The sequence below is a fragment of the Opisthorchis viverrini genome (assembly GCF_000715545.1).
Source record: "Opisthorchis viverrini unplaced genomic scaffold opera_v5_199, whole genome shotgun sequence".
Classification (NCBI taxonomy): Eukaryota; Metazoa; Platyhelminthes; class Trematoda; order Opisthorchiida; family Opisthorchiidae; genus Opisthorchis; species Opisthorchis viverrini.
This window is the reverse complement of record NW_008751857.1, coordinates 928,319-946,959: the sequence shown is the minus strand read 5'-3', so window position 1 is coordinate 946,959 and position 18,641 is coordinate 928,319. Positions and strand designations below refer to the sequence as shown.

Genomic DNA, 18,641 nt, shown 5'->3' with positions numbered 1-18,641 from the left:
ATACCAGTTGCCATACATTTCCAACAGTTGGGTGTTGAGAAACAGTAAAGTCACACGTCGATTAGATGACCTGGATTTGCAGCACCCCACTAATAAGTGACTAAATGTGATGTGCTGTGGGATGTGGAATACTTAGGTCATTGATCCATCAGTTGAGAGCAGCACGTGTTCAGCTTACTTCCGCATCAGTAGAAAGCAGTAAATGATTCGGAACGGATGTAATCTTCCAACAAGTTGGTCAGTGAGACTGTGACAGAAGCGGTGGTCACGATTATGTGGTCACCTATGTAGTGAGCAGAGAAACAGACTTCTGACAAGGCTGATATTTCAGCTTAAAAGATAAGCATCTCGCCGGCTTTAGTTGCCTTGTTAGCAGTTGATTAACTTATGCTCCAAAAGTAAACCAAATCCGCCTTTTCCCTTCGTAGATTTGGCGAGACAGGAGGCATGGTTAGTCCTTGGTGGGGCGAGATGACTCAGTGGTTTGGGCGCGAATTCACTGACCGGAATGTCCGTGGTTCGAATCCGACCTCTGCCACTCGATTTCCCCTGTCTGGGCTCGGCCAACCTGGCGGTATCCCGTCCATCGTACTTCCTTCGGGTCGAATGGCAGTTAGGCATCGAAAGGGTGCTACAGCTGAACATTTTTAACTATATTTTTGCCCTTGACAACCCGTGTCGACTTTCCCTTGTCTGACTCACTATCTGAATGTGGCTTTCATTATTAACTGGCGACTTTTCGCACTGTCAAGTAAATGTGCAGGTAGGCACATTTCACTGTTGATGTTTCGGGTTCGCCCATAGCGTCTAACTCGTTATCGACAGCCCGGGACTAGCTCTCCAACTTGTCCCTCAATGTTGGACACCATTCTTTGGGGCCTATATTAGGATCTCTGGGCAAAATTTTTTAATTGCAAAAACCTGTGTTCATATCTTTCAGACCCATCAATTACTTGGACAACATGCGCCGGGTAGGCCAGGCTGTATATTTACCACAGGTAAGCATAGTGCTCTATCAAACGATGATTACTTCTAGGGAATGGTTCAAAATAGTTTCGTTGAAGGACAGCCCCTTTGAAAAGTATTAATCCAACCGACTACACGACAAGAATGAATGAATATATCCCAAATTTAGCTACTCATACAATAAGGCCTCAGCTAGCTGCATAGTAGCGTGTGTATCTGAAGAGATTCTCCTCCATTTAAAATATCGTTCCTTTACAAAAGCCAGTTTTCATCTGTAAAACTGACCTAATTCTTGGAACACAAGAGTTTTACCATGAAGAGACCACGGCTGTACAACTGCCACGGGAAAGGCCACCACTTCCTCATTTCTAAACTGCATGTTACAGATCTCACTTTGATCGACATCATTGCGTATCCCAGCACTCGTGCTTCCTTCGTGTGGCATGGCAGCTAGGCACCAAAAGGGGGCTACATCTGAACGATTTCTATTTCGTATATGCGGTAAAGTTGGCCTCGCCTCGTGTCTTTCAGGTATTCTAGTCCATTTATGCGTCCTTATTCGGGTTATGTAGCTCCTACTGCTCGTGTGGTTCGATACTTTTCATGATTACATTGGCCTAAGTGTCACGGTACCTTTATGTGTAACATTTATTATCAAGCATACCATTGTTGATTTCTTCGAACCGGGGGTGTGATGCAAGGGTTCGGCCTGGTAAAATATGGTATTTGCTCACACAAAGCCGGATGCTTTTCACTGTGTGCAAGTGAAAATGACGTTTTGAGACAGACCCGCATTGGGAATAAATTGTCTACAAGGCCAGATTTATTCCGGTTATCAGACTCGTGCATCTATTGCTGACAGGAAGTTTTCGCATTTCTCCATTCTTGGTAGAAAATTCTTAATTGAACTGTTCTTCTCTGGGTATCGTGTGGTACCTCTTCCGCGGCGGTGCTAGATGAAAAACCACTCAAGGGTAATATATCTGATTATTCTGCACAGGTCCGGTTTCTTTCAATGTGGACTAGCGCGAACCTGCTTGAACTAGCCTTCAATTTCAAGTTGCCCCTCCATCGCAAATTAGACGCTTTGCAACAGCTGTGCTACCGATGGCCTGATGGTGTCACATCCGTACGCAATGAATGTCTCCAACGTTCAGGATTACTGGAAGTTCAGCTCGGGGATGACGGTTTACCAAACTCTTGGATTAATAAGCCCCTCCCTTGTTTGCATTTGTACAGGTGGGTTTGCGTTCCATTGCGTTTAATTTCAACAATGGGGTGGTAAGGAGCGAATTCTAGGTATTGTTTCTAAGGTTCCTGTGGTTAGAAACTCATACCCTTATTTACTGCTGTAATTTGTGAGCGACAGTTGGTCGTCGAATGCTTGACAGAATGTATACTGTTCTCGGAACCAACTCTGGATGATTTTCAGATTGTGCACACCAGGAAAAGCACTTCAGTGACAGCATCTTCATTGACAGCTTTTCATCCATTTTAATTTTTTTGTTTCCATCGCTTTGCTCGCCTGAAATTCAGTGTTCCTCTCAGCTTAAGGAAAGTAGTAACTTTTATGAAGGCCCTTTTTCAAGGAAGTATTCCTCCTGTTGGAGTGTATTCATGTGGCATGGCTTTATTCCTCCCCGTACCTAAGCAGATTCCTTCTACCCTGTTTGGGACTTTTAGATTCATACTGCAGTTGTTACGAAGAGATGAAGACGAGAATACTCAAGTAAGTTTCTTGTTTACTTTCACTTGCTCACCGCCGATTCATCAGAGACCCTGTTCCGTACATATCATCTCTTTTGGTTCGCGTCAACTGAACTGATTTGTTCACAGTTAGTGAAGTCCTTACGACGAAATCGGTGCATACCGAACAGATCTGAAGGTTTTTCGTCATGTCAACAAAGATTTTCCTTATATCGGACTTGAATGTAATGAAAACTTAAAGGGTTTTGTGTATATCCTGATGCCTTCCCATTCTGTGGTGTCACACAGTTGGAACTCCCCCCACCATAGTTTCCCCTCGTGTACCCTCGTGTAATTTATTTCATGTAGTTAATTGTAAACGTCAGTAAGTACGTTTGTGGTGATTCATACACACTTTTATGTCCACCAGTGACACACTATTGTGGACATTTTTTTCCATACAGTTAAACTTTAACTTTCACAAAAGTGCAGAGGCGGCTAGCTCGGAATAACCGAACATCAAATCGATTGAACAAGATGTATGGCGAACAGGACATCGACGGAACGAAGGCGGAACAAGTTTACTCTAAATATCAACCAATGTGTCTGATTATTTGTAGTTCGGCTGATTTTCAAAAACGGACCAATCAGGTTATGTGCTAGCTGACGGTCAAACAACTCATCACATTACAGGCATTAAGCACTTTTTATTGGCTCTGGAGGAGTTATCCACCGGACCGCTCACAAAAACACTGCATCATCTTGTGGTGGTGAAACTTTTGCAAACCACTTTCTAGGTTTGCTAAACACATCAACTGCCAATCTACCGATCGGAATTTTGTCCTTCTGGCCCGATGCTCCGTTAAGAAAACTAGAGTAGCATTCCAGAGAATCCTCTGGGTCATTTTTAAATAAAGTTGCAGTGATTTAAGTTTACCTCAGTACTGACTGTTCCAAACCACTTTTGCACCCGGGTGTATTCCAGTGAGTAGAATAGCAATCCAAGTGTGACACGCAATAGACACTGTATTGGGTTTTCTTCTGAGGTCAGATGAACCAAGACGTCTGCACACCGAAACATCTATAAGAAAGGGAACTTTCGTGTTTACAAGTTTTACAAGGATTGCATTAAACTGGCCTACTGGTAGGTAGAACACCACCTAGATGATATAACAAACGTATAGACAGTGCCTCAGTCCACAAATAAACTCTTCTGAAAATACCGTTTCCAAAAGTGGACAGTCCTCTAATGGAACTATATTTGGTCAATCTCCTCGTATGATCTCCACGGAGATGACAGCTCAATCAATATAGAGATGATGTGCCTAAATAAGTCTACTTTCATTTTCATCCATACCATTTACTTCCGTGTTTCCCGTTTGATTTCAGAAGAAAGCTTCCGAGCTTCTATTCGTTCTTGATGATTTAATCAGGGATCTCCATCTGGATCGTTGCTTTCGTCGGTTTCTTGAGAGCTCTGTTCAACGTCAGGCTGTTGGTAGGTGACCAGATTTTGAGTTCATACTAAGTTTCCTGGCTATTTTCCTATACTTGTCACAGTTCTCGTACAGTTCTGTGGTCAAGGCTCGTCCTTTTTTCAAAATTGACGGTAAAGCTGCGTAGATAAAAGCCCGTGGTCCGCGTCAAAGCCACTTGCCCCTATCTAGTTTAAATCGTACCTCCTATTGACGCTTGCTTGGTAGTCTAAAGATGTTTTGAGGTGGGTTTAGCTTATGGTTTCAAGAGGAGGAGGGGTAGGAAATTCGGGATGCATTGCGACCTTTACTCCTAGAACATCCGACAATTTGCGATTGATCACTAGAGCAAGTTCCCTTATGAAAGGCCACCACAGTGTGCTGGATGTTTCGTCTGTTCTCCGGAGTTGCTCTTTCAAAGTGGTCTGTCCTGAAGCATGACAAATTCGAATATCACATAGTGTACATAACTCCTCATATTTTCCGTTGAAGATTGTATTCTCGTGGCTCGTATGGCAATAGTCATCCTTGACTGGTATAAACGGAACTCCGAATCGGCGGACAACGCGAACTCTGCGGACGGAGGTGCCATTCAGCCGGCGGAACCTGCACCACGTTGTGTACTACCTACTCTACGCAAGACTGCTGAACAAGTCCTGAATCTCGCTCGTCAGCTGTACCTACATCGATTCAAACTTCCAGCAACAGATCTTCCATCGGGTTCCGCAATTTGCCCTGTGTGTTCAGAAGATATCCTTTTCGGGTTATTTTTGCTGTTCTGTGCACGGTTTTTGGATTGCTTGTCCAACTTGCATCCACCTATGAACTGGCGCAATTTTTTTTTGTCACTCACAGGTCAAGAGTAATACGACATTGTGGTCACGTCTACGAAAAGTTGCTCTCTATAGCAGGCGTTGGACATCAAAATACGCATATGCCTCCTCTGTGGACACTTAAGAGGATTGAACGTCCAATCAGCTAAGCAATTCACAGTCCTTCAGGTGGTTAATTCCTGTGATTTGCCAATCCCTTAGGAAATGAAAACCAGTGGGACTACCCCATCGTCAGTCTGCTTGATAAGGTTCTGTCTGATATCGCGGAAATACTTCGGAAATCCGTCACAGTTTGCTAGTTCCAAAACTTCCTTACCGACTAAATGCATAAGTTACAAAACAGTCAGTCACATGTGGTGTATTTTGTTGTGTGCGCTATCCGTTTGTCGAATTCAGTTTCCCGATCGTGCGTAACGTACCTGTGGGTATGAAATGCATCTTGGTCTGCAGAGAGGCACTAGCTCACTCGAGGCGTGAGTGTGAAACTTGTGCTGGGTTTCACCCGCTCCTGTTCAGTTTTGGGTGTTTTCCCATGGAGAGAGAATATGATTGGGAATCATTTCTTACTATAGACATAGTCTGCTTCTGGGGGGGTTTCACCTTGTAGGTGGTAATGTGGTTAGTCTCAGTATCGAGAATTTGTCTGCCGCCTGAAGACAGATTTCTTACGAGGGGTAACTCGGCCAGACTGAATGGTTCTTAGTATTCCTTTTTGGTGTTCATATGATTGTCCTTGTGTTTCAGCAGCCAATTGATGGGGATAGATCTAATTGGCCTCGAAACTCCCTCGAATAGACGTTGCTCAGATGTGTCCATATATGTGTCCACATATGGATAAAACGCGATTATATGGTGGCTGCAGCGATACCACGTTTGGATCAAGATGTTCCATATCACTTTTGATTGTATTGAACTATACCCTCGTTTGTTCTCCCAATCCACAACGCGATTCTTGATGTGATTTTAGGGGCCAAGTTTTGTTTGGAGACATCTTTCTCGACAGATGCTCAAAGCGTTGTGGATGCCGTGGTCTTGGGTGCTGAGATAGGTGTGATATATTGTGACAGTGTTCGATGATTTCACTATTGGAAGCCTTTTCTAAGTAGGTAGCCCTCATCTTTTATCAGTAAGTCAGTGATAGAAAACCTCAAACTTCCGACTGTTCGTGGAGGTTGGACGGACAGCAGCATAGGGGCCGGAAGTTAATCACGGTTCTTCTCCGTAAGACGGCCTTTTGCTGGATAAGGGTGGGTTGGGTATGGTGAATACGCCGTCGAATTTCTCTACCTGTCTTTCGGGTGAAACGATGAAAACCATCCCTTTAAGAGGGCAACCCACTCGGTTACTTTATCTGCGTCTGTTCCAGGAACCTGGACTCACCATGTAACAATTCTAGGTACGCGATTCTCTGAACAGTAGCTGATATCTGGCTGATAGTCATAGAGACTGTGTAGGCTGATACTCTGACTGGAAGTGTCAAAAGTGTACCATGGCCTTTGTTCCGGTTGTTCCTTCCCGTTGTATTAGCAACCCATCCGCCGCTTTCCGGGGACGTCGTTACGTGAACAAAGTTACTTGTAAGATATTTCGTTGAAGTTTCATAGAGATTACTTATGGACTACGTCCCTAGCGACACCCGTCCCCACTTGTTTCGGTGATCGTTTTACTCGAATTGCTATGGGGAGCTGTAATTACGGAACGTCCTCTGAAGTGGTTTCCCTATTACAGATACCATATTTTGGAACTGTGAAATTCGTTAGTTTGCGGTCTGATTAGGTGTAACATTCATTGTTTTCGCCTAATCGTACACTAACAGAAATTTTACGTCTACCGAAATCTTGGTTCTCTCCGTGGCGGACGCTGCATTTAGTTTTAGCCTACTGTTTAGCTTTTGGTTTTATTGGTTTTAGTCGAGAGTACCCCGGGGTATTATTTCCCGTCCAACTGATTCTCATCCAGATGACTTCTTTTTCTGCTTGAAGTCGAGGAATTCAATCAGTGGTTACCAGGTTCAGTGTTATCCTGTATTATCTGTCAGCTACGGTGTGCATTTTCCTTAACCGTTGCTTCTCAGTCACCTACCATCCCAGGACTTGTTCGCTTTGAATGCCCTAATGGACATATTTTTGGTAAGTCCCATTGTCGTGCTTCAATAACTAATTAGGCACCAACGTTTGGATATCCTCATTAGTTTCATGCACTTTATTTGGCGTGGACGGTGGTGTACACGGCAGTGTACGGCGGTGAAGCATCGGTATTGAACACTGATGTCATGCCGTCGACGACAACGATGATGATGATGCACAGCTTACGCCAGAATGAATTCACACTTATTATTCGGCTTGCGTTGTCAATTTACGTCCGTGTCCGTTACAAAGAGACTGGACCTTACCGCGGTGTGACGATTTGCGCACCTCCATAACCAATCGAGCTTAAATGGGGAGCATACACAGGGCCTCTCACACCAGGGTGCTCAATAGGTATACGTTTGACTAATAGTCTCCGGGTCCTCCAAATCGGGGGTTGCAACATGTGTGGCGATTCACTCCTTAAAAATGTAATTTACTCTAATGGTATTACCCCGTAGCCTTGCAGTTAGGCTTTTGAGTCAAAGAGTTTACTTGAGGACCTTAATCGTCCTACTGTCTTGGTCTGGGCACACTGGCAGTATGCCAGCCCACGCACGACCGTGATACTTACAACTAACAAAACTGTCATGCCACATCGACCATCGTATGGTGCTGCATCTCGCTTTCTTACAAGCAATGGTGCGTGACAGATCCAATTTCTCCATTTATTAATGGGATAATGAGGCGAGGTCTGGAAGTCCTCAAAATGCGGTGTTCAGGTTCCTCCGAGCGCGAGACTAGAATTGGCAAATGTTATCACTTTCGAAAAAGGCGAGTAGCGCAAGCATTGTCTAAAATGCTGGTTCAGTTCATTCGGTCCTTTGGCATGTGCTTCATGTGCACAAGATGCAAAGTTATGCTGCACGACGTAGATTCTTTGAACGTGTCTCTGACACTGGAAGTTGTGGAACGCTATTCGTATATTGGAAGTTGCATTAGATCTGACGGTATTGTGACAGACAAAGTAAACGCACGGGTCTCGAATGCCAAACAACGCATTCAGCACTGCAGGCTAATTTGGCTGGGCTACGTGATAGACATATCGAGTTACCGCCTGCTAAGACGAGTACCATTTACCGTACCGAATTCAGGGTGGCGGAAACCTAGAGGTGGTTAGAAATTGACATGGTGGAAGAAAATGAAGGATATCACGTAAGGTTTGGGCGGTGTCCATGCTCTCCGACCCTCCCTGTGTTGGAGACGCTGGACAATATGGTGGCTAACCGATGTCAGTGACGTTCATGCTGTCAGTTTCTGTCCACATTGTGCTGGAGGTTTTGGTATCCCGAATATTTGTGTTAGGCTAGCGCGAGATCCGCTTTCTGTCCCATTTATTTCTTCTTCCCATTATAAGGCTGTATTCAAATAATTTGGTATGGTTGTGTGTCGATTAAACACCAAAATTCTCCTCCAATATTGCTGTCAATGGTGATGGTGATGATTATGATGATGACTACGTCCATGCTGCGCACGTTGCCATTGAGATTCGGTGAGAATCCTGAGTACTGGTTCCTGCTTTGTGTAATGTACCATGTGTACTTTGTAGTTGTTGCGGAGTAGCAGCTCCATACTGCCGCCGATGGTTGCCGGAAGCTGGTCACCGGGCGGTCAAGTTTTACACATGCCTGGTTTGGTATTGAAGGCCCACTGGGATGTAAAGAGCTGGAAGCCAAATGGCAGTTTTCCAAAGTTTCGAAATAAGCAGAAGGCGCATGAGACGACTGATTTCAGAGGATAGCTACAACAGATTAGGGAAACATGCCGGAGGTTGTTTGAGAAATGCTAATGACAACTCCGAACCTGAGGTAATAGAAGTATCATCATTCTTGAGCAGTATGTAACCTGTTGAAGCCATCCTGGAATCCGTTGATCCAGTTTTTAATGATGTTTCCAATTTCTTAAGCTTCCTAATGTCCAAAATTTCGCCCGTTTGTCGAACTCGTTCATCTTAGGCCTTGTGGGAGTATGCTACAATAGATGTGGTCGACGAAGTTTATCATATGATAAACAACAGTTGACTCACTCATAGCCATTGCGTTGGTTAGCTTTCCGTTATCGTGGCGTCCCTAAAGTTGAGTCACACCATTAATCAGGACACTGAAAGGTTAACTACCGCTCTCAATGACTTTCCACCCCAAGGGGTTCGAAGTAGCTCAGTGAGTGAGGCGCGAAACTACTGAATGGAACGTCCGTGCTTTCTAATCTCAATCTCTACTGCTCGTGTATGGATTTGGGCATTCTGGCACCATCAGATCTCGTGCTTTCTTTGGTCGGTGTGACAGCCAGGCACAGAAAATGTTTTAAAGCTGAACGATTGTTGTATTATTATACTTTGAAAGTAACGTAAGGAAAACGGGGAAGTGGGGAGATAAATTAGATTGTATGTACGTCTCTTGCATTGTTGTTGACCGGATTCATGTGAATCTTGAACGATACGTAACTATTTTGATTCTTTCGTGATGGTTTTTTTCTCCGAAGAATTTCATGTTGTTTATGCTAATTCGAATTGCGGTCCTTCGCTATTCCCAACATGGTTCAGTGTTCTAGTTGTAGTCGAGTCCGTATCATCTATTGTTGGTGGTTATACGACTGTTTCGCCGGTTCCACGTCATTAGTTACGGTGTTCTTCCTCTGAAATGAATGGACAAACACCACTGATTCGGTGCGGTACGTTTCAGTTTACTGTTAGGTGCCAGTTTGCGATAGTGTCCAGTCTTCCGGCGCAATCAATTACCGTTGGCTTCGTCGTAGGTCGCTGTGGGAATTCAATCCGTTATCCCCACGAGCTGAAATAACCAAAACTTAAATCAACCTATGCTTAACCCGTAAGGCGTAACAACCATAATGTTTCACGGGATGTAAAATGTGTATTCCTTAACTCTAAGCACACAGAAAAGCTCATGCTTTACCCCTCTATTCGCTGCCCCATCAGACAGTATCTACAGAACATTATGTTCACGGATGCGTCCTTAATGATGCATTATAAACAGACTAAGTGGCATTTTATGAGTTGCTTCTGACATCTTTATCTCTATATTCTTCTCCACCTTTGTCTCATACGGACCGCTATCGGCGTTGAAGTGTCCTAAACTGTCGTTGACGTAACTGACGCAGTTGTCTTTGGTTTAACCGTAGTCAAAATGACCGGTTACTACCTGACTATCTCGAAACAGACGACCGCCACTAAGCGTGATAACGGATTGTTTATATTTGAAAATCATTGGTCAGATTTGGCTCCCTCTGAAGGGCCGCTGAGTCCGTTCCAGTTATGATTACTTTTGGTGGATCCTTTTAGGAGGACAAATGCGGAGATGTGCCTCATCAACTGGTGCTTCCTGATGACAGTAATGCCCCACTTATTTGTTTCCTTACTCTATTCACTATATTTGATGTCATTGTGCATCAACAAAGCACTTAGACGATACATCGCGACACACCACATTGAATGGCGCCCTGGATGATGACTTTCCCATGCTGGTTGACTTCACTTGTTACTGGGTGTAGTATTTACTGATTAGGACACTTCTTCGCCATTCGCGTATGGAACGCTCACGCCGTCCTAGAAATGTGGGGTTAAGGTCACCTGTAGAAGGTAAGGTCACATAAGCACGTGCAATGTGATCTTGATCTTAGACTTGATCTTGATCGTAGATACTCATGTGCACATTGATGTGATGTTAACACTAGACTCAGATGAACCTCCCATGATTTTCCTTAACCAAATATCCCACACAAAAGCCGTCTCGTGTTTCAGTTGAACGGATATTCAAGGCACCGATGAGTGTTTTTTCTGTATACTCATACGATCTGTTTTCAGGTACGAGATAAAGTTGATGGGTGTTTCAGGACCAAACCTACTTGATGAACCTCTCAGAGGGCGGAACAACAGTTTTCATCAACCTTATAGTCATTGTCAAACCAAGGAATATTCTCAATATCGAGACAACCGAAACAGGAAGCACCCTTTATTTAACAGGTTCGATTGAGGACTGTCATAAACGGTAGACGCATTTGCTTTTGGTTGTGCTATCGTACGCTGTCTTAGCCCTAAACTGAGGTGTTGCGAGTCGACCAGACATGCGGAGCTTTCTTCTGCCTGAATTGGGGTTCTTGTACTTTTATGAGTGTACAGTATCTAGTTTAACACACGCACTCCAAGTTTCATCTCATCTGCTCAGCTGCCGTGTTGCGTGCAGTGGCTTTATTGTTGTTTCATACATTTCCCAACTGGGTCCTGAGGAACAGACTGCGTAGGCTAGATGTCAGCGCAAGGCCGATTTCTGATTGTTGCCTATTTCCGGCAGTCCGGCCCCACCCTACACTCGTCTCCCAGAGGCAATCGATCAGTGTTACGGCGGCCCTGGTGGATTGCTATGTTGAATGGCCGCTGTGCTTGATATGAGAGCGTTTGCATGTTCACACCACCCATTAGTCCTGCTCCTGAACTGGCTGTTCCGGTAGGCTGATATGTCCCAGGTTTCAACGGATCGACTCGTTTATTGGCACATCATCAGCGGCTGTTTAATTAAAATACAATTCTAAGTGGTTTCAAAGATGGCCATGTGTTTGATTTAGATGCAAGCACAGCGACCAATCGGATAACCGAGAAAGAAGTTTATCATATTCTTCCTAGGTTTTGAAAAAAAATGCCAATAGAATACGGTGGCCAATTACCATACCATACCATACTTTTAAAATACTGATGTTACTCATTGTGCATATGGGTTTTACGTGAATCGTCAGTCTACACTTCTGTGGAATTACGATTTTTGCGCCACGTCGATTTTTTCTTCCGTCGTTAATCAACTTCGGTTTGATGGTACGAACAACGTTAGTTTGCAAGTCAGGGGATCCGTCTGGCCTTATTCTTGCGGCATTCAAATTTTTCACAGCTGACTACCGAATGGCTTGTTTGCCCAACCAACCATGTTACACAGGAAATCGAAGTACTCTAAAAAAAAATAGAAATCCACTATTTGTTATTCGCATCTTTGTAACGTGGTCATCATTGAGCTGGCTCTATCAGCTGAGCTGTTTTCTGAAACCGTCTGGTTTACTGCCTTGCTTAGGCCTGTGTTCAATGATCCAACAAAGTAACCAGGTGCAAGAGTTCTTTGAGACCGTTCAATGTGGGATGAGCTTTCCCACTGTGCAGCCGTGCTAAACTCGGTTCAGTCAGGGTGTCCATTGGAATATGGTCAAATTGGGGATGTTTTTTTTATGTCTGACTTATTTCAGAGCTGGGAGTTGTTTTGTAACTTATGTAGTGAAATAATCACGCCACCAATTGGTATGCTTCTGATGCTCTGTTCTAAAAATCCCGGATGGTACGCTTGAAAAGCCCCATTTTATGTTTGGAATACTGGGTTTAAACCCTGGTTTTATCCAGCTGCTTGGAGAGTTGGATCACAGTACGCACATAGGTCGCTCAGCCTTTCCACGTAGCTTCGGGTTCAGGTTGGTTTGTCAGGTCATCTTGCTGCAGTCAAGTGCCAGGCTCGGTGTTCCCAAACTGCCAGGTTGGGCTAGTTGGCTCACAACCCCCAACTGCCCGTATCTTGGTCACTAGATGGAGCACTTCAGTTACTGATTGCTGGACATTTTCTTGTAGAATTACCTCTACAACAGCACACAGGGATTTTTATGTGCGTGTAGTCAGCTGACCTTTTTTTGTGCGTTTCCTTTTTCTTCTAGATCGGTGTATGCAAACCCTAGAACCGTGCGCGAACATAGCGTTCCGATTTTGTGATCGCTGCGATCGTTATGCACTAACCATATCACCTCAAGGTAATTCATTCATTTTTTTCACTTTGTGGACCAGAAGTGAGTTGTGCAAAATTCAGCCTAATTCCAGTCACTCTCTCTCTATCTCTCTACGACCTCATAGATCGTCTCTCAGTCTGGCGGATGACGGTTCTTCATCCGGTTTGTGTGTACTGCGACTTTCCGTTGAACTGGCGAGAATTCTGACAAATTCTGTAGTGACTGTACATATCTACTGCTTTTTATTCTCGAACCAAATAGAAATTTTCACAGCTGTATGTGTTTTGGCCTGATGATTTGGGTGTTAGCAGTAAACATTCAGAACCTTAACATCCCCATTTTCCCGGATACTTTCAGGATGGACATTTTTGTTGATGAATCGAGCAAAAATACACGGTATGAGAAAGTGTGCTACCTGGGCGAAGGTCAGTTTGCTACCGTGTTTTTGGCGCGGGATCTGAATCGCAGTGGACATCTGGTGGCCATTAAAAAGGTTGGTTGTTTTTGAACTGAGCGAAATGTTCGGATTGGAAGTGTTTGGAAGTGACGAATCAAGGCTAGTTAGATGTCGTAGTTTCTGTGCTGGGTGGTTGTTGTGATCGTTTGTGCTTTACTTGGGCCCACTGCTAATTTTCAGCAATCCAAATTTCGTAACTGATTGATATTCTTGCACATCTGAACTTGTCACGTTTTGAAATAGATTGACATAAACTGAGCTTGTAATTGATGGTTCAGGAGTAGAGTAAGTTCACTTAATTGTTTGCATTTATCCTGCCGAATATGACCCGGTGAAATGCTCACACATTTCTTGAACTAGGGCTAGTGCTCCGAGTGCGCTTCTAATTCAGGTCTACCGGAATAAACCTTTTGTTGATGAAGGCAGTATTCGTTCCTCTTCGCTTATGGGTCAAATCTATTCATTGTCCTAGCATGTTCTGTGGTGGTGAAATTACCGAAGGTCAAACCGGCCTTACAGTGACTACTATAATTTCACTCAGAGTTTCTGAGCGCCGGACCGCTACTATACGTACCAAGTATGCCGTACTTCTTACTTGTGGGTCTGCTTCACAGTTGCCTCGCAGTGATTCGTTTGCAGTGTAAGAGCAGCGCACGGCGTTCCCGTTTCATGCCTCTTCATTTTCTGTGAGTTGGTGCATAACTGGTAAAAATGCCCCTTGTGCTGTCTGCCGTAAGTAACTTGACGAACCTCTGAGCTTTGTCTCGTTTTCAAAGGTGCAGTTCTGTGGTTGGATCACTGCAACGGCATGAGATTTCAACAAACAGCTGGAATACGGACGTCGAGGTACGAGTTGGTCTTTAGTTAGGAGGGAGAAGGCGGTGAGATATTCCCCCGAACAGTCAGCATTCGCAAATCAAAACGGTGATACTGCCTCCACCGGAAGAAGAACGAGTTAGAAAGGGTTGACACGAGAGACCGCACGTGGATCGCCAAAAGACTGACTGCAGTCACCAGCACATTATTTAGCTTGGTTGACCTAGCCCAAAATGGACGAAGGTTCGATGTTATTCAAAATCAAGTTGCTGAGCGCAGAACTACTAGTAGTCAGATTTACTCATTCTACTCCTCGTGCAACTCATTCCCTTAAGTATCAGTCGGGTCAAACTTTGGGGTCGGTATCTCTAGATAGAGTTAGATTCCTGAGCCCCCTCCCCTCGAAATCTACTTCCTGGTGGGTCAGGGACCCGACTGAGTTCCTAAAATTAACCACCTTTTCTGGTATCACTATTATTCATCGTTTGGCCAGCCACTGTTGTTCTACACAGTAATCAAGTTTGTTAGGCTGTATAGAAAATAAGCATATCTGTGTTTTCATATTACAGAAAAGTTGGTTGTTCACTCACGTGGACATTGAGGTTATACAACTTCGGTTCCCTTTGGACTCTTCCAGAAGCCCCCATAATAGGTCTGGAGGTGTTTTTGCTACCGAGTTTGTGCATGAAAATGACTAGTATTTCGGCGGGATTTCATCCGCTATATAACTTCGTGTTATGTACGACTTTTCACTGAAGGCTGGCTATTTTCCACGCTAAGTTTTACCTCAAATGGTCCTTTTTCATACCAAGACAAGTCCAATATATGCTTCGTCGCCGTATTATAATGCATTTTTTGCGTGTAGCAGCGCGGGAGGGCCCGTGGGCTCGTTTTAACGGCGTAGTTCACTTGCCGTTTCTCGAGAGAATGCGACTATCAAGCTCACTACTCTTGATGACTCTGTGTCACCAAACACCAGTGCTGGTTTGCTTATATTTCAGAGATGGCAGGATATGAAAACGCGCAGTAACCCAAGCTCGAATTATCGATTGCAGGACATGTTGGGAACCTATTGATCCAAACACAGTAAACGAATATTCCAACAGCTTGAAACTGGTTGCAATCAGCAGGAGAACTAAACCCAAATCCGAACTTAGTTTGTATTGGTGCTTGGATGCACAAGGAGCGCAACTTTCAAGCTCACAGCTGTATTGTTTTGCTTTTTCGGGTCGAACGGAAAAGTGTAATTGGGTAGCACAATGATAAGGCGTACAGTCACATGAGTTGGATCGATCAGCTGAAGCCTTACTATGCACCATGGATCGATACGTTAGTTGGCGTGACAAGATGACGTCGACTTTCACTGAAGGGGTCACTGCCTGTGGGGGTTTCAGTCATCGCAGGAGCTTCAACCTTTTACGAATACCAATGGTTGATTACTTGTTCGTTAGTTTCGTCATTGACTCTTACATTTTTTACGATTAGGTTGGACGTAACCGGGCACTTAAATTACACTTGGATTACAGTCCCCAATGTGTATTTTGCCCATTTGTATCTGAACCGGTAAGGCAGAAGAGAGCTACTAGAGGAGCATTCGTTGGTAGACTGGGGGAATAATCATAGGTCAACAGAGTGCAATATGGGTCCCAAGCTGATTTGCTTTACGATGATCGTGTGAGACGAAACTGCAAATTAGCTGACGCCTCTGCCAAATTCGTCACCTCTGTTGACCTGAAAAGTTCAGTTCTATTGCCAACAGAACGATTGGTGTTTTCTACACATGGATTATTCACCTCAGGGCTGGGAAAAGTGAGTGATCTTGATTTCCTGCCACCCTTTTGCGCAAACTGTAAACCTTCTTGTCCTTCTGAACATGTTAAGCCGATTTTCTGAGTGTTCAGTTTTTCTTAATTCTCATACATTTCAGAGTTTTCCAGGTGGTTGTTTTCTCCCTTCTCTTTTATCTGGGCTTTTTCAAAGTCCACCCATGGTTTTTCATTTAAATTTTACCGCCAATGTAATGCTGGCAGACTGGATCTGGCGTAACTTCGTGACCATCTAAGAAATGTCTACTGATACTTAGTGTTCTGATGTGGAATTTTCTCTCATTCTAAGTAAGCGATTCCGTGATTTGCTTGGCACTATCTGTTTGATTTCCATGATTATCCACGGTTTAGTTCCCATGAATGACCATTCCTAGAAATATGAGAAGCTACTTTCACGACATTCTAATGAAGCTGATGGCTGACATTTTGCTCTCATTTGTGGAATGTATGTTCCTCGCTACTGAAGAAAACCTCAGTTATGTTATACCCATGAAGCATGCTTCTGTAAGCAGTCGAATATCATCTTCGTAGTCAGGCAAAGTTATGACAGACACAATCTCTCCCCTACTATCTTGTCGTACGCCATGCATCGTTTTTCGTCTCAGGCCTTTTTCATTCCAAATGCTCAGTTACGATTCAGAATCCTATTTGCTCGCAGTGCGACACTTCGCAAATCCGTTCTTACCCGTGACCTGATACGTCCTCACTACATCCTTACTAATGCATTTGTTTTTATTCCGTCTCACTATTTTGTTTTCGGTTTGTTCCTTCTACTATGAAAATTCATCTCCTGGTGCACCATTTTTATGGACTTGCTAAAATTTCGTCCCACTGCTACCAGTTGTTTTGTTCCATACTACGTTACCAATTATCCAGGTAAAAGCCGGTCCCCGATGGGTCGTCGAGGACGGAATGAATCTGTCAGCTATTCGCGAGGTAAAAGCTCTGAAGGAGCTTGATCATCCAAATATTCTCACGGTTCTCGATGTGTTCAGTCAGGATCGGTGCATTTGCATGGTATTCGATTTCATGGCCTCCGATCTCGAGGCACTGGTTCACGACTACACTGTGGTTCTTGTCCCGGCTCATATCAAAGCACTCAGTTTACAGGTGAGTAGCAACATTTGGTGAACGTTTGTTTTTCATAGCCGTTAAGTCAATATCAACACGCGACTATCGATTTTGTGCTGTAGGAAATCTTCCCTAGTCATCTACCGTTGCGTGTTAACGGACAGGTTCTACCGTGACTTGTCATCCTTTTCATGAAACGCATAGGGCTGTGACAAACTGGGCAGACTTTGGCGTGTCTCCAGTGGAATAGGATTCAGTACGTTGAAAACAACCGGCTTTTGCAAGGGCAGATGATACGGCGAAATCACGTGTTAGTTGTAGCTCTGAGTATTGATCAGGTGACTGTTGTTCTGTTTATTGTGATTGCCAACAGTTCGTCACCGTACGAGAAAACAAGACGTCATTATTATGCGCACTGACAAACCATACACGCGTTAATAGGAAATCTCCAATGTGGCCTCATAAAAACCCGGAAATCGGTAACTGCGATCAAAGGTACCTAAATTAATTTACTACGACACCGCGCATCTCTTTCATCGCTTGTCTGTCTAAACCATGCTTATGCCTGCAATCTTGCGTCCACTTTGATCCATTTCGAAATACACTTTTTCACTAGAGTAGTACATACATATATTGCAAAAATCCATGGAAGAATCTGTATGTTGTCGGAATGGACGATCCAAAGTTCTTTTGAGTTCGGAACAACCCCGCACAGTGGAATGACATTCACTTTTTAGTACTTGTGCTTATAATTACCGCTCCAATATTCTGGCACTTCTTTTTTGGTAAATGCATCCCATCGTGACTGTCTGTAGCACTTGAGCATGCTTGTATCTAAGTGCGACGCTCATTTTTGTCTAGCGTTGTCTATCATACAACGGAACCCCCCTCCTGTGGTTCGAATCATATTTGTTTGGATTTCTGATCTCCCAATTGGACATTTTATGATTCCTCTGTGCCTCGTGGCTTATTAACCCCGCACAAATGAGTAAACAAGGATTTCCTCATCTTTGCCCAGTTATTACGCGGAGTTGAATACCTTCACGCCAGCTGGATACTGCATCGTGATCTGAAGCCGAACAATCTATTTCTCAGTTCTCAGGGGAAAGTGAAAATTGGCGATTTTGGATTGGCTCGTCAATTTGCCTGCTCACCCACTCGACCAATGACACATCAGGTTGCCACACGGTGGTATCGCGCACCGGAGCTGTTCTACGGCTGTACTCAATACGGTGTGGCCATTGACCTGTGGGCCGTCGGTTGTATAATTGCTGAATTCCTACTCCGGGCTCCTCTCTTTCCTGGTGATTGTGATTTGACACAGTTGAGCAAAATTTATGAAGTGAGTTGTCCAACTTCAACGCATGTGTCCTACGGCCTAGTATCAGTTAGCGCACAAGTTTCGTTGCCTTAAATAGTAAGTCAAAATTTTGCCTCAGTCTTCGATGTGTAGGTTGAAAAATTTTCCAAACTCCATTCATGTTGCTCACTAGGGTGACGGCGGTAACCATCTACCCGAAGCCGACAAAAGTCCGATTATGCATCATGTTAACGTATCCGACCAACTTATCTTATTGAGGATAACACCTACAAGTCGAGAGGCAGAGATTGGGTTCGAA

General features: G+C 44.1%; 1 protein-coding gene across 1 annotated transcript in view; it reads left to right on the top strand.

Annotated features, from left to right (window-relative positions):
- The window catches only part of T265_14474 (hypothetical protein), a gene marked incomplete at both ends in the record, with an annotated part of 56,883 nt that overhangs the window by 37,424 nt on the left and 818 nt on the right, over nt 1-18,641 (top strand). Inside the window, 8 exons of the mRNA XM_009173804.1 lie at nt 941-998; nt 1,967-2,205; nt 2,650-2,695; nt 4,042-4,150; nt 4,620-4,989; nt 7,035-7,089; nt 16,828-17,061; nt 18,041-18,364. Coding sequence (XP_009172068.1) covers nt 941-998; nt 1,967-2,205; nt 2,650-2,695; nt 4,042-4,150; nt 4,620-4,989; nt 7,035-7,089; nt 16,828-17,061; nt 18,041-18,364 — 1,435 coding nt within the window. The remainder of the gene's footprint in view (nt 1-940; nt 999-1,966; nt 2,206-2,649; nt 2,696-4,041; nt 4,151-4,619; nt 4,990-7,034; nt 7,090-16,827; nt 17,062-18,040; nt 18,365-18,641) is intronic.